General features: G+C 39.9%; 1 protein-coding gene across 1 annotated transcript in view; it reads right to left on the bottom strand.

Annotated features, from left to right (window-relative positions):
- LOC134337335 (potassium/sodium hyperpolarization-activated cyclic nucleotide-gated channel 1-like) overlaps positions 1-17,110 on the bottom strand; it is a 166,026-nt gene that overhangs the window by 87,316 nt on the left and 61,600 nt on the right. Inside the window, exon 3 of the mRNA XM_063032249.1 lies at positions 11,672-11,833. Within this exon, the coding sequence (XP_062888319.1) occupies positions 11,672-11,833 (162 nt within the window). The remainder of the gene's footprint in view (positions 1-11,671; positions 11,834-17,110) is intronic.

The raw sequence follows: 17,110 nt of genomic DNA, 5'->3' as shown, positions 1-17,110 counted from the left end.
ACTTAATAGCATGAATTTCACAGCTTTAATGATATGAAAAGTGGAAAAACTCTCAGCACTGTTGACACAACGTGTAATGGATAACAACCTCTGGATTATGGACATGGCCAATGAAATGCACAAATCTAAAGGCCGTTCTCAGAGCTGCCCTGTTCCTACACAGCGTATGTTTGCTGCTGCCTTCTATAAGGTAGCAAATGACTTCACTTGAAAAGGCATACACAGTTTATCCTCACAGTAAAATTTCACAGAAATTCTGTCCTTCCCAGTACGGAGTCTAAATGAATATTGTAAGGGCATACTGAGTGACAATTACTGATTACCAAAGTTTTTGATCCCAAACAAATTAATTTTATGTAGGTGTATCATGGTTGCCTTGCATAAAACTTTAGAAGTTCAAAAAAGTGCACGGTATATTTTATTATCAAACTACATTTATGCAATCCTATACAGCCCTGAGATTCATTTTCTTGTGGGCATACTCAGCAAATGTATAGAGTAGTAACTATAACAGGATCCATGACAGATCTACCAGAGTGCAAGAGAAAGCAAACTGTGCAAAGGCAAATATAAATAAGTAGCAATAAATATTGAGAACATGATATAATGAGAAAAAGAGCCCTTGCATGTGAGATTGTTGGTTGCAGGAACATTTCAATGATGGGGCAGGTTAAGTTGAGTGTAGTTATCCCTTTATTCAAAAGCCTAGTGGTTGGCGGGTATTAAGTACTCTTGAACCTCGTGGTGCCAGTCCTGAGGCTCTTGTATCTTCTACCTGTTGGCAGCAGTGAGAAGAGACCGTGACCTAGGTGGCGGAGATCTCTGATGATGGATGCTGCTTTTCTATGCCAGTGTTTTATGTGGATATGCTCAGTGGTTGGGAGGGTTTTACCTGTGATGCACTCGGCTGAATCCAATACATTTGGTAGTTAATTTTAGAAGGATAAATATTTTTATTTTGTAGTTTTATCATATTTCTGTTTCTATCTATTCTATTGGATAACTGCATATCCCTGGACCTATATTGTACTCAACGGGGTTCAGAAGGATGAGTGTTGATCTCAAAGAAACATACCAGACAGTAAAAGGTCTAGATACAGTGAAGGGGACGTTTCATTAATAGGAGAGTTTAGGATTCAAAGCATAGCCTCAGAATAAAGGACCATCCCTTTATAACTGATATGAGGAGAAATTTCTTCAGTCAAAGGGTGGGAATCTGTGGAATTTGTTGCCATAGATCTCTGTGGAGATCAAGTTATTGGGTACATTTTAGGCAGATACTGCTTGGTTCTTGAGTTTACAAATTATGAGGAGCCAGCAGGAGAACAGGGTTGAAGAAGATCAGCCATGATTGCACAGACTTGGAGGGCCAATTGGCCTAATTCTAAAATGGTTTTATGTTTTAATCTTTGCTTTTGTAACATGTTTAAAACACCAATTAAACATTGTGATTACACTGAACAACAAAGATTTTGCTTCCTGAATATTTCTGGGTGTACCTTATAGATTTTGGGCTGCTGATCATGAAAACCACCATGAAATTTCCCTAACACACACCAGTTTTTTGAAATTGCCTATATATTTTTTTACTTCAATTCATAATTCAAGTCAATTAAAATGTTGCCCACAATGTAAACTGAAATGTTTTCTATTTTGTGCAGGTATGCCTGGGCATGCTTAGGGAGGGTGAATGCTACATGGCAGGACAGGTTTTAGAAAGACTATAAATTTCCATGAAGGATTTTGATATTTGAGACAGATGTTTCCCAGAATAACTGATGCCAAGATGAAGGAAGGTATATTTGCTGGTCCACAAATCAAACAGGACATCAATGATAGGCAATTTGAAGAACTTCTCGTGGGACCACAAAATCACATGGAGGGCATTCAAGGGTGTTGCTGAAAACCTTCCTGGCAGCTACAGGGCACCAAGTTACGTGCAGCTGGTTGACAACATGATTCAAGCATACAAAACCATGTTTTACCAGGATATTGTGGTCATGGAGAAATGGTATTAGGGCAACTGGAATCCATCAATGCTGACAGATTATTGATGAACACTTAAGTGAGAAGCCTCAGACACTGAATACAAATGGAAATTATCAACAAACATTTTAGCTGTTGTTAACCTAAGTTCAACTATTGGAAAGCGTCAGCACCATTATGTGATTAAATGCATTATATTCAATAAAAGTTAATTTCTTGTTTCTCCAAATTCCTATGTGATACAAATAGTCTGAAATTATATTTATGTTCAACTTCAAGCAGTCCATCATAAACAAAATAAAATTTCTGAGGAAGCAAAGCTTTCAAAAAAAATTACTGAGTGCAATTTTCCTAGTCTGTGCAAATCCTTCAATATGACAAGCTGTTTAATTAGTCTGAAGGGATCACTGGTTCTGCATACCAGATATCTCTTTGAACTAATACTAGGCATCAGGAAAAAATAGATCACGGAACAGAAATTCAAGTGAGTAGCTTTCTCCAAAATCATTGCAAAAGGCACCACTGATTGCAAAGTGTGGGCTTTGGTTTAATTTTTGATGATCTAAATTGAAAATGTCTTTTAAAATTATGTTTGATATTAACTACTCAATGGCTTTATTGAATCAGATAGAAATAGTTTAAATGAAAATGCAGAAAAGCTCTGTAAGGGAATAAAATAAGTGAAAAGATTAATGCATTTTAGTTAGCCTTACAGTTAAAACTCTACGGACTGCACTCAGTGGCCATTTTATTACGACCACCTGAATCTGCTCATAAATGCAAATATCTAATCATCCAATCATATAGTATATCAATGCATAAAACATGCAGACATGGTCAAGAGGTTCAGTTGTTGTTCAGACCGAAGATCAGGATGGGAAGAAATGTGATTTAATTGACTTTGATCATGGAATAATAGTTGGCGCCAGGCTGGCTGGTTTGAGTATCTCAGAAACTGCTGATCTCCTGAGGTTTAGAGGTGCAGAGGGACTTAAGAGTCCTTGTGCAAAACTCCCAGAAGGTTAATTTACAGGTTGAGCCTGTGGTAAAGAAGGCAAATGCAATGTTGGCATTTATTTCAAGGGAAATAGAATATAAAAGCAAGGAGATGATGCTGAAGCTTTATAAGACACTAGTCAGGATGTATTATCAACAGTTTTGGGCCCCATATCTTAGAAAGGATGTGTTGTCATTGGAGAGAGTCCAGCAGAGGTTCATGAGGATGATTCCAGGAATGAAGGGGTTAACATATGAGGAGCGTTTGGCAGCTTTGGGCCTGTACTCACTGAATTTAGAAGAATGCAGGGGGATCTTATTGAAACCTACCAAATGTTAAGAGGACTAGGTAAGGTGGATGTGGAAAGGATGTTTCCTACTGTGGGGGTATCCAGAACGAGAGGGAACAGCCTCAAGTTTGAGGGGCAACCTTTTAGAACAGAGGTTAGGGGGAATTTTTTTGCCGTAGAGTAGAGAATCTGTGGAATGCTTTGCCATGGACTGCGGTGGAGGCCAAGTCCGCGGGTATATTTAAAGCGGAAATTGATAGTTTCCTGATCTGTCAGGGCATAAAACGATATGGCAAGAAGGCAGGTATGGTGTTGAGTGGAATCCAGGATCAGCCATGATGGAATGGCAGAGCAGACTTGATGGGCTATTTCTACTCCTGTGTCTTCTGGCTTTCGTGCACAACTGTCTCTCGAGTTTACAGAGAATGGAGCAAAAAAAAACAAAAAGCATCCAGTGAGTGGCAGTTCTGCAGGTGAAATTGCCTTGTTAATGAGGGAGGTCAGAGGAGAAAGGCCAGACTGGTTCAAGCTGACAGCAAGGCGACAGTAACTCAAATAACCATTACGACAGTGGTGTGCTGAGGGGCATCTCTGAATGCTCAACACGTCGGACGTTGAAGTGAATGGGCTACGGCAGCAGAAGACCATTGTGAGCATTGAAGGCTGGAGTATACAATGATAATCACACTGATAGAATAATTTAGGCTGCAGCCATTATGAAAAATGCTCTGAATGACTTTATAAACAGGAAATGAGTCTGGGCAATATACTTATGGTATCATGGGAGTATTACTGATAGGTGCCACTCATGCTTGCAATACATTTAATTTATGCATTATTCTGAAAAGGCATGCAACATTTCTATGGAATATATAATTAATTTTTATTTTACAGTTATCAAATTAAAACCCTCTTCTGCTTGCATGTATTAAAATTTGTAGGACAAGACAAAAAGCATTACATGTGATTGACTTCTCAATCTGCAACAATCTCTCAGTCAAATGGGATAGACGGTGGGACTTCAAAATGGAGGTAGAAATAGGAAAATGATCCAGTTCTTGGATCTTGGAATCAGAATCACTGACAGTTGTTGTGTGGCAGCAGTAGAGTGCAAGACATAAAAGTTACCACATAGTATATAAAAAAGTAAATTGTACAAGCAAGGATTAGTGAGCTAATGTTCATAGGTTCATGGACCGGTCAGAAATCTGATGGCAGAGGGGAAAAATCTGTTCCTAAAATGTTGTAGTGTAACTTTAAAGTTAAAACTATGAGGTAGAGATTATCTTCACTATAATGTGAGTACTGTGACCCTAAACAAGGAAATTTTTTTTTTAAAATACAGTGACTAGAAACCTGAAATAAAAGTAGAAAATCCTGGAAAACCTCTACAGGACAGGCAGCCTCTGCAGAAAGAGTAACAGAAATTTCAAGTCAAGAACCCCTTACTGGTTTCCCCTTAATTCTGTTTCTTGTTTCGCGAGTGCTAGCTGAATTGATGAGTGGTTCCATTAATTTTAAAAATAACAAAAGTCTGAGGATAACATAATATTCATAATACTCAGTCTAATTTACTGGCAATTCTTTAAATAGCTTAGGAGTCGCAGATATCCTTAAAGCAATGTTGGAGTGGTGAAATCCAACCTGAGCCCGACAACAAAAAAAAACAGGGTGGCCCGGTGGCATTGTGGTTAGCGTAACACTCTACAGCACCAGAACCAGGTTCAATACCAGCCACTGCCTGTAAAGAGGTTGTACGTTCTCCCCATGACCGCATGGGTTTCCTCCGAGTGCTCTGATTTACTCCCACATTCCAAAGACCTACAGGTTTGGGTTAGTAAGTTGGAGGCAAGTTATGTTGGTGCTGGAAGCTTGTCGGCAGTTGTGGACCGTGTTGGTCTTTGATGCAAATAACACATTTCACTATATGTTTGGCTGTGCATGTCACAAGTAAAGCTAATCTTTAAATCCTTAAGTCTTTAAAAATCCAAAAAGAGTTCATGGAAAGAACTATTGATATTTAATGGTGCCAAGACTACTTTAGACTCCAAAGAAATAAAAGTAGTATGACTGATGGGTTCTTCTGATACTGGATGGAATATACAAGCAACATACTCTAAAGTGGATTAAGCAAGAAACTGCAGTTGCTGGAACTTAAAGCAACAAACAATCAGCTGGAAGGTGGAGGAAAGGAACTGATAATACTTCAGACTGAAATCTTTCATCAGGACTGAGAGTGGAGAGGTGAGAAGAAGGGAGATGGCAAGAAAGGAGTCTGAGGCAATTAGTGGACTGAGGAGGGGTGGGAGATGATAGGTGTTGTGTAATTAATATTTCAGTAACACTTTAGTAATATTGTAAATATATTGTTTGATTAAGCATTCTCATTCATTTAAGTAATTCATTATGGGTTATATGTAAAAAAATGTGAATTACACACATAATAATCAGGGGTAGCAGCCAGTGCTTGGGACAAGATGACACTGAGCTGTGATGTCCATTGATGTCATAGCTCAGACTTCGTTTTTCTTGTGGGGAAGGTTCTGGGGATAGCATGGGTCATTAGGGGTCAAATTAGGGCTTATGGACAGGGATGAGGGAGAATGCAAGAGCTGGTGTTCGGAGTCCTGGTAGGAATGCTTCAGTGATCCCAAAGGTCAGGTCAACAGCCACTGAGGAGACCAGTCATTACCAGGTCAGCGAACCCCAAGTTGGAGTTCTGTACGGGCAGGAGTCACGAGGGCTGCTGACTGGGATTGGACATCCATGTGAGTCCGGATCTAGAGGCCCAAATGTCAGCCCCGTGTTTGGCAAGTTCTGGGGTTGATACCTGGAAGTTGGGAAAGTTGGGAGGGGAAATAGAAGGTCGAAATTCAGAACTCAGCGAGTCCAGATCTTGAAAGCCCATAGGTCGAAGACCAAAGTCAACGAGTTCAGGGATAAAGGTCCGAAGGGCAAGTCTGCAAGTCTGAGCCAGGTACTGAAGGTTGGAAGCCAGGCAACTGTGAGACCTGGGCCAAGGTCTGGAGGCCCAGAGGCAGCTGGTCTTGTGGTTGGAGGCCTACTTGTGTGTGTGAGGGGATAGATGGCTGGAAGGGTTGGAAAGGGGCTTGTTTTATTTTTGTTTTGTTCAGTTGCACTTTTGCAGCTTGTGTTGTTCTGCTGAACATTGTGTGTATGCTATGCTTGCTCCTAGCACGTCCTTAGGGTTGTGTTGGGGTGTTAACATAAATGACATACTTTTCTGCATATTTTGATGTACATCTGATAAATAAGTAAACAAACTAACAAATAAGTAATTCTGAATCAGAATCAGGAACACAAAATGCTACCAGTATTGGACTTTGACAAGTAAAGGGGGTGAGAACACGAACCAACAGGGGAAAGATGAATACAAATTGAATCAGAACTTGATAGAGGAGAGGCCAGGTTTCTTTTGCATTTTAAATAACCCCACTGTCTGACACGAGGGGTTGCTTTGCCCTTCTGCCCTAGGCCTTTGAGGAGAAGTAGAAAATCCTCAGAGATGAATGAAGCTGAAAGCCAGCTGTCAGCGTTTTCAGCTTAGCCAGAAAGAAGCCTCCAACCACAGCCCCTCCGAGTTGATCATTATTTTGTTGTAATTGGCTTTGATCTTGTGCTCAGGCAAACGTGGGAGTAGTGTAAGCGGGTGAATAATGGTTAGCATGGGATCAAGGTCCTGATTCAATTCCACATCTCCCTGCCACTCCATGAAAGACACAAGCCAACATTTAGAAATTACCCATCAGCTGATTCATCAATGATCTCCACAGGGACATCCTAATCATGGAAAATAATGGAAATCAAAAGTAAGAGCAAACGAGAGTAGACAGAATTGCTGATGTTAGGAACCAGGGTAGTTAGAACTCAGAAGGAACTCTTTCTAACTATTATGCCCATACAAGAAGAGGCAAATTTATATTTAATGTAATGTTACATGAAGTCTGAGCTGCAGTAGAGCATAACATCTGATTAAATTACTCTAATGATGCTAGGCTAAGTATCCTCAACCTTCACAGCATGGGTAAGGATGAATTATCTTCTTATTAGATAAGGCAAAACATCCTGTAAAGAAAATATGGATTGGTGGTGGACACGGGTTTGATTTCAACAGCTAAGAGAAGTTTGGATGGGTACATCGATGGGAGAGGGTATGGAGGACTCTGGGCCGGGTGCAGATCGATAGGATTAGCCATAATAATAGATCGGCATGAGCCAGATGGGCCAAAGGGTCTGTTTTTGTGTCGTGCTGTTCTATGACTCTATCTCTCCAATTGCAGTCTAACCACTGTAGCTGTTTAAGCCACAATGTACAAGCAAACTGATCTGCTTTCTAAGGTGATATTCTCTTTTCGAGAACACATCATACATGAAAGATTGTTGGAAGTCATAGGTCTGCACAAGAAGTATAGCAAGTACATACACTCAGAGCCACTTAATTAGGTATGCTTGTACCCCTGTGCATTATTGCAAATATCTAATCAGCCAATCATGTGGCAGCAACTCAACGCATAAAGCATGCAGACATGGTCAAAAGGTTCATTTGTTGTTCAGACCAAACATCAGAATGGGGAAGAAATGTGATCTAAGTGACTTTGACCATGGAGTGATTGTTGGTGCCAGATAGGGCGGTTTGAGTATCTTAGAAATAGTAGCTAATCTCCTGGGATTTTCACGCATCACAGTCTCTAGTGTTTACAGAGAATAGTGTGAAAAACAAAAAAAAAATCCAGTGAACAGCAGCTCTGTGGGTGAAACTGCCTTGTTAATGAGAGAGGTCAGAGGAAAATGGCCAAACTGGTTCAAGTTGAAAGGAAGGTGACGATAACTCAAATAACCACGCAGTACCACAGTGGTGTGTCGTGGGTTCGAGTCTCGGCCAAGGCAGCGTGATGTGTCTTTGAGCAAGGCACTTAACCACACACTGCTCCAGTCCACCCAGCTGAAAATGGGTACCGGCAAATGCTGGGGGTTAACCTCGCGATAGATTGGCGTCCTATCCGGGGGGGGGGGGGAGTCTTGTACTCTCAGTCGCTTCACGTCACAGAAACCGGCATAAGCACCGGCCTGATGGGCCACAAGGCTCGGGGCAGACTTTAACTTTTAACCAACCACAGTGGTGTGCAGAAGAACATCTCTGAATGTGCAACATATCGAACCTTGGAGTGGATGGGTACAGCAGTAGAAGACCATGAACATACAGTGCCCACTCTATTAGGTACGTCCTGTAGCTTATAAAGTGGCCACTCAGTGTATTTTCAAACATTAATTTGACAGAAAATGAGTTACGTACATATGATAGAAATGAATTACATTATTGAAATTAGGTAGAGCTTAAGAACATAAGAAACAGGAGCAGGAATAGGCCATTTGGCCCATTGAGTCTGCTCTGTCATTCAATAAGATCATGACTGATCTGGCCATGGACTCACGTCCACCCTACCTGCCTTTTCCCCATAACCCTTTATTCCACTACCATGCAAAAATCCATCCAACCTTATATTAACAATGAGAAGAACTGATTGTACTACTGGTTACTAGCTGCAGAGCACAAGTCAGTGCATTCAGTACATCTGTAGATGCCAGTACAACTCCTGAGTACAAAGTGGTGCGTCTGAACTTAACCTAATTTTTTTTTTATTAATCAAAATAAATATTCATAAGAAACAAATTTACAAGAATAAATCATGGAATGCCTTTTCATTCTTACATTGCTGGCCAACCCTTTAAGCAGTGTACTATTACATTCCTTAAAGGCAATAGGACTGGTGCCACTCATGTGGCCCCCTGGGATGGTATACTATTGTAATGATTAAGGGGCTTCCTCTGCCAACCTGGCCCCTGCCTCTCCCTCTCCAGCAATGGAGGAGCCTTTACTGGGCCCTTCCTACCAAGCCCTTAACTCTACCTAGTTTTATTTCTCAAAATCAACTTTACTCATAATTTTTAAACTATTTACAAGACTAAACAATGCCTTTTCATTCTTACTTTCACAGTCAACACATTAAGAAATATTTTATTACATTCCTTAAAACCATTAAGACTGTTAACACTCCACCTATTTTTTTTTTGCCCTGACATCCTTGGCATCAACCCTCTCTTCCTTCTCTCTAAAATCCTGAAGTCCCTGATTGTAATTACACCAGTGACGTGAAATGTCTATCCCTGCCTCTGGAGTTCCATCTATGTTTCCATGATGTGGCTGTGCTGAATTTTGCTCAACTCATTAAGTGTCTTGAGAGGCCACTTCACTTAATTACCCTGACTCAGCACTGGGTTTGCTAACACCCCGAGTGTGGGGCTAGATAAAGTCTGGCCCCTCAGCCTTACACTGACCATGCTGGTGTAGCTTATACGACCACATTCACTTGAATGGAGTTACTGACCTTCAGAAGATAATTTGTTGCTTGAGTTTCCTTCATTTCAATAATATTAGTATTTATTTACATTCTAAATGGGTGCAACCACCCCCTCCCTCAAGGATATCTTCTAGAGGTGGCGCCTTAAGAAGGTGGCATCCATCACAAAGGACCCTCACCATTTGGGACATGATCTCTTCTTGTTACCGCCATCAGGGAGGGGGCACACGATTCTGATAACCCACACTCAACACTTCAGAAAGAGCCTCTACCCCTCCGCCTGCAGATTTCCGAACAGTCCAAGAACCCATGAACATGACCTCATTATTCCTTTTTATTTTGCTCTATCTACTTATTTTTGTAATTTATGGGGTTTGCTTTGTCTTTGCACTGTACTACTCCTGCAAAACACTAGATTTCATGTCATTTGTCAGTGATTAAGAAATGAGACTCTGATTCTACTATGTGGTTTAAATAAATTTACTTCTTTAATTATTTTTAAAATCTTTTGAATTACGTTAACTTTCAGAAATAATTTAAATGTATTGCAACTGTTTCTAAATAAAGAAATTATAGGATATGTCAGACCCAAGGTGGTCCTTTGGTCCTGGCGTTAATGTCAACATTTCTCTCCACATGAAACACTTGGATTTAGTTTCCAGATGTCTTTCCAAAAAATCTATCTACACTTCCTAAAATATTTCCTGTAGTTTGCTTAAAGATCAGTTTTGTAAATTGTATTTATTTTTCATAAGTATGTGCTCCCCCACCACCACTCTCCCACATCTCTAGACTAAGGCTAATACATTATAATGTACTAACCATAACCGGTTGTAGTCATAGAGTCATAGGTTATGGATATGGACTCCTTGATCATGCAAACCAAGATTGTCATCTATGTTAGTCCCAATATCCCTCTAGTCCTTTTCTACCATGTACCTGTCCAAGTACATTTTATAAGCTGTTAATGTAGCTGTCTTAATTACTTCCTCTATGCAGCTTATTCTTTATACTTCTAAGCCTCTTAGATTCCTATTAAACCTCTCTCCTCTCTCTGTCTACGTATGCCCTCTCATTCTTCATTCCCCAGTCCTGAGAAAATGTCTGTGTGCATTGAACCCATGATTAAAAATCAGTTTTTGTGAAATAAAGATTTTAGTTTCTTAAATCTTTGCATGTGCCCAACATAATGAGTGAAATTGAAAATGGAGAAAAATATTTGTAGACATATTTCTAATGTCTAATTCCTTGGAAGTAATAACATGAAGCAGAAGTGTAAGGCGTGTACAGGCTGATTTGTGGCGGCAGGGCCCAGGCCCAAGAGCAGAAATGAGCCAATGTTTGGCCATTGCTGGAGCAGACTTAGAGCAGATATGATGGAGCAGAAGCGAGTGGAGGCAAGGCTGAGTTGAGGCGGCAGATCTGGGAGCAAGGAAAGACCCAAGGTTTGATCGATTTAAGTGCTGGGTCAAATTGGAAAGGTCAGGTACAGGCTGAATCGAGGCGCCAGAGCCCCGGTCCGAGAGCGTAACAAAGCAGCAGGGCCAAGGGTGCGAGACAAAGGAAAGACCTGAGGCCATTTAAGCACCAGGCCAGATTGTAAAGGTCAGAGTGTGGGCTAGAAACGAGGAACAGGCTGGTCCAGCTCACTGCTCTATGAGATTTACTCATCTCTGCGCTAAACTGAGGCTGTGGCCTGCAACTAACGAGCTATTGGCTCAGCTGCAGTGATGACTGGCTTCGTTGATATGGACTCACTTTTATAAACTTCAGTTGTTTGCTTGGTTTTGCTGTTTGCACAATTTATTCTTGTCCGCACATTGAGTGTTTGACGGTCTTTTTTTAATGAGTTCTTTTGGGATTCTTTGTTTTGTGGCTGCCTGTAAGGAGACAAATCTCAAAGTTGTATATAGTATACATACTTTGATAATAAATGTACTTTGAACTTTGTTGGTGAAACAATAAATTCCAGATAACTCAATGATGCCTCACATTAAAGGATACTAATTTTGTACTTACCACCATGTTATTTAAAGACACCCAACAATCACTCGGAAAGTCTTGAAGCAATGGCACAAGAAACTGCAGGCATCCATCCCAATGGCACAGGAGCAGCATCATTCCAATAAGATTAAATATTCTCATCACTGCACTGGCAAGGTCATAAGTCATGTGGAAGATCTTTTGACAAGAGAGGGAAAAAAAAGCGTAGTTATAATTACATTCTTTGCTCTTATCTACTGTACCTTTTCATCATGAGAAATAATTGGGAAATAGAATGCAAATGTGAAAATCTGACAAACTGACATCCATAAACTAACTAAAATTAAGAGGCGGCAATTATCATCCAAGCCCTGCAATTATTTATCTGTTTAAATTAATGTGTGTTCTATTCATGGAAATAATAATAAGCATTTCTTGGTTTCAACAAAATCAGGTTCTAGAACATTACACAAAATAAAAAGCTTAGCAGATTCCATGCACAATCATTTGATAATATTACATGAATGGGGTGAAGAAATGATAGTCAATAAATCGATAATATGTTTCTAATTACAATTCAATGAAGTTCTGTCTAATCTATGATTTAGAAATGATGCAGAACTAATATTAATCTATTACATTCATTGCAATGATAATTCTAAATTGTTATAAAATTAGTGTTAGGTTTGCCTCTTAAATATCTTAGCATGGAGAAGAATGCAATTCTTACAAAATCCTACAAAAAGTGGTAGGTTTGGCCCAGTACATCATGAGTAAAGCCCGCCCATCCATTGAGCACATCCTCATGAAATGCCATAGGAAAGCAGCATCCATCATCAAAGACCCTCACCATCCAGGCCATGCTCTTTTTTTGCCGCTGCTATCAGGTAGAAGGTTCAAGAACCTCAGGACTCAGACCACCAGGTTCAAGAACAGTTACTACCCCTCAACCAGCAAGCTCTTGAACAAAAGAGAAAAACTACATTCATCTACTGAGAAGTTTCCAAAGAAATTATCTCACTTTTATCTTGTTATTCTATGCTCTCATTATTTATTACTATTTGCATTTGCATAGTTTGTTGTCTTCTATGCTCTATCCTGTTTATAGTTACTGTTCTATAGATTTGCTGAATATACCCGCAGGAAAAAGAATCTCAGGGTTGTATGTGGTGAGATGTATGTACTCTGGCAATAAAAAAAAATACTTCGGGCTTTGTACCTTGAATTGGTTTAGCGTCATTAGTTCAAGTATAAAACAGTAGATCAGTAAGTAGATAGATAGATAACAGAAAAGATACATACAGATATCTTGCCTAATATTAGTAAACTGGTAGATTCTTATGTATTGATTTTTCCATGATAATTACTCGGTCATGATCATGATCACCCATGTCATATGATACAGCACATAATGAACAATTATTTGTATAACCATAAGACATAAGACATAAGAGCAGAATTAGGATATTTGGTTCATTGAGTCTGCTCCACCATTCAATCATGCCTGACTTATTTTCTCTCTCAACCATTAAATGCAGTTCTCCATGTAAGTTGTTTATGTGCATCAGTTTGCTTTGCAGTTTAATTAGAATCAATTTTTCCTCTAATGATTTCCAGCAGATCTCTCACTATGATATATCTTTATACTATCAAAAATATCTAAGTGAGTGTTCCAGTGTTAAAATAACATCGCAAGTAAAATTAATCAAATGTATAAAATGTGCTTATTTTATACTGCAGTTATGAACAGATACTTTCACATGAGGGACAGATATCATTCAGAGAACAATATTCAAATTAGGAAATGCAACCAGTCCAGGAATTAAATGAAAGTATTTATATTTTCTGGTACATTGACAACATTATCCAAACAATCCTAAAATTTATTATTTGACCTCATTTCGAATTCAATAACCCTTTTATTGGTTTTGGTTGTGAATAGATACATCACTTTCTATATTAACCAACATAATCTCACCTCAACACAAGCCACCAGTAGGCAGCCGACACGTTATTGTAATTTGGCAGATCTGAGCAGGCACAACGTCAGGCAGGCCGACGACTAAGTTAGCTGATGGGAAGGGAGGTGTGATACGAGAACAGAGATTTTAAAGCAATGGAAGTCTAGCATAGCAATGAACACTTCTCATTACCACAAATATCATTTCAAAAGCTTCATCATGAGGACTCATTTACAGGATCTTCTTCAAAAAATTGGCATATCCTTGTTGCTTAGCTTTCCAGAAAGTTGTAATCAGGAGACACAAGACACTGCAGATCGTAGAATCCATAGCACTGGTTAGGTCAATTGGTCATTGTAAATCATCCTGTGATTAGGCCAGGTTAAGTAGGTGGGATTCTGGGTGGCGTGGCTCATTGGGCCAGAAGGGTTTGTTCCACACTGTATCTCTAAATAAATAAGTAAATCCCAGAACACCCTGTGGGACTAACTTTACCAGGAGCACTGCAGCGTTTGAGAAGACTGCTCACCATTACTATCCAAAGATCAGTTACGAAAGGGCAGCAAATGTCAGCCTTGCTATTCTGCCCATATCCTGGAAATAAATAAATAGGAAAATAGTTCCTTGTTTGCCAATCGCATAACTGGCCTTGACATTTTCATTAATCTTCAAAATACAACTCAGCTGATATTAGCATATAAATGATGAATGGAAGCTAATGAAATTAATTTGAGCACTATTTAAAGCTAATTATTTTAAACAATTTCAATCTCTCTGTTAAAATATTAAAGAAGGTTCTACAGTATTATTTGAAGGTAGATAAGAATGAAGGTTTGCGTGTGATTTCCCAGATCAGCCAAGTTCACATTTGAACAAGATGGTGCTGGCAATATATGGAGACGTTTTGTAGGCAGCTCACAAAATCGCTGGATATTCTTCAGCATACTGTTTGCCTTCTAAACCATGTTCACTGCAATCTGCAGCCTGTAACTTTCCCTTAAGAATTGTGCTTCTGAACTGTCTAAGTGAACTAGTGATTTTATGACCTCCTGAAGGATCCAGCGAACTTGATTCTTTGGAATGCAGTTACTGCACCCTTGAAGTGGATGAAAATCAGCCACAGCTGGAGGAGTGCTGGGATGGGCATCAAGCTGGATTAAAGCATCGAAGCCTGAGAGCGGAAATGAATCCTTGTTTAGCCCATTACTCCATGCCATCCAGTATCATCCGCCCCCCCCCCCAGTGCCTTTCCCATCTGCCTGCGTTTGACCCATTTCCCCTCTCTTCTCTCTACTACCATTGGGAAGAAGCCGCATGAGTCTTGGGTCCCATGCCCCTCAAGCTCGGAGCAATTGCTGCCGTACAACCATCAGGCACGTGGACCGGCGCGAATGGTTCACTCGCCTCGCCTCAGCACTGAGCTAAGTCTGCAGCCTTTGGATTCGCTTTCAAGGGCTCTGCAGCTTGCTCTCAGTGTCATATGATTACTTCTTTATCATTTGCAAGATTTGTCCACGTTTGCACATTGGATCTTTGTCGGTCTTTGTTAGGTGTGGTTTTCCATAGATTCTATTGTATTTCTTTATTTTCCTGCGGGTGCCTACAAGGAAATGAATCTCAAAGTTGTACACACTATACACACTTTAATAATAGATTTACTTTCAACTTTGAGGATGTAAATTATTTCTGCAGCATCTGAGATGACAACTGACAGCCATCGAGTAAACAGTTACTAGCAACAGGGAACACTGGTGATGAGCTTGATAGAAATTCTGTATCTAACCATCTGTGCTCAATGTAAAATGCTTCCTGTCATGCCATCCATTCCCCAGCAACAACAATCACACCCAGAGTCTCAGAATCAAGATCACATCACACTGATTACATTAATTGTATCAATAGAAAGGCATAATTTTGCTATATCAATATAAAACATACTAGCCAATTTTGAGTACAGAGATAACAGCACTTTACACACAAATGTGAAAAAAATGGGCCCCCAGCTACAGAGGGACAGGAGTTCACAATAGCTCTGCTAAGCACTGCACAGGATCAAAGTGCAAACTTGTCAATCACTATAATGGTTAAAAATGACCGTTGTTATTCTTTGCATCATTTTTATAAAAACACTACATTTTTTTTCATGGCACTCTACCTGGCAGCAGTAACAGAGATGTAAAATGCAGAGATAATGTGCATGTGGGGTGGAATCTCAGCAGGACTGGAAACTGAAAAGAACTGAGGCGGAGGGCGTTACAGAGACTGGAGTGGGGAGAATTGGTGGACGATAGGATGTGGATTTGAAGCTCGGCTCACTGCTGCCATCAGTCAGCTGTCAGGCAATGCCTGATGAAGGTGTCATGTTTCTCAGAGAATACATTGATGCAATTACAGAGAACTGATTGAAAAGAAAACAATAGCTGAATTCTTTTTGCGCGCCCGAAATGACGCAATGCCTTGATCAAGGCAGTGATACTCCAACAGTGGTTTTGATCACGGATTAATCAGTTCAACCTTCAGGCCAAATCTACAAGAAGAGCTTTGCATATTGTTACGAACATACCACATACTGTTAAAGCTGTAGGTGTGCTCAGATTCTCAAAACGCTTTGTAAAGATGAAGATTAGCTTTATTTGTCACATGTACACCATAACATCAAAACATATAGTGAAATACATCGTTTGCGTCAATGACCAACACATAAGAATATGTGCTGGAGGCAGCCAGCAAGTTTCGCTGCGCTTTCTGTACCGAAATAGCATGCCCACAATGGCTAACCTTTACCCATCTGTACATTTTTGGTTTGTGTGAGGAAACTGGAGCACCCAGAGGAAACCCATGCAGTCATGGGGAGAACATATTAACTCCTTACCGACAGCTGCAAGAACTGAGTGCCGTAAAGCATAATGCTAGCTGCTGAGCTTAAATATTAAGGAGCTTCATATAGATTCAAGATTGCTTATTTTAGTTCTTTTGCACGAATGTACAGGAGAATGAAATGATTGTCAGTCCAGATCCGATGCAGCATTAAAGTAAATCACAATAAGTATAAAGAATACAATAAAAACACAATAAATATAAATATTAAAGCAATTTTCTAAAATGCAATGTACAAGTAAGTGTTATACAGTATACTGAACATAGACAGATTTTATGTACTGAAATGATGCCAGCTGAAGTATATATAGTGGTCATGGGTGGTGGTGGGGTGGGTTAATGGGTTGTAGTAATAAAGACTCAAAATTTAAATATTTTAAAAGTCAATTAAACTAATGTAAATAAATGCTAAAAACATAACTACCATCCCTTCACCAGGAGTCGTTGTGTCTCCTTCATTTTTTGGGGAAATGCATTCCTATTTTCACGTTTAAACTGGGACAGCCCCAGCGGGGATATTCCCCAGTCTGAAAGTCTGGGACTCTGTGGAAGGTCACACTCTACAGTACTTCTGGAGTCCTCGAGAAGTCTAGAGGGCAGATGCAGGAGGTTATAAGATGCCAGCATGAATCATGGC

Source organism: Mobula hypostoma, chromosome 24 (genome assembly GCF_963921235.1).
Source record: "Mobula hypostoma chromosome 24, sMobHyp1.1, whole genome shotgun sequence".
Lineage (NCBI taxonomy): Eukaryota > Metazoa > Chordata > Chondrichthyes > Myliobatiformes > Myliobatidae > Mobula > Mobula hypostoma.
The sequence above is the reverse complement of the archived record's forward strand: the minus strand, read 5'-3'. Positions and strand labels throughout refer to the sequence as shown.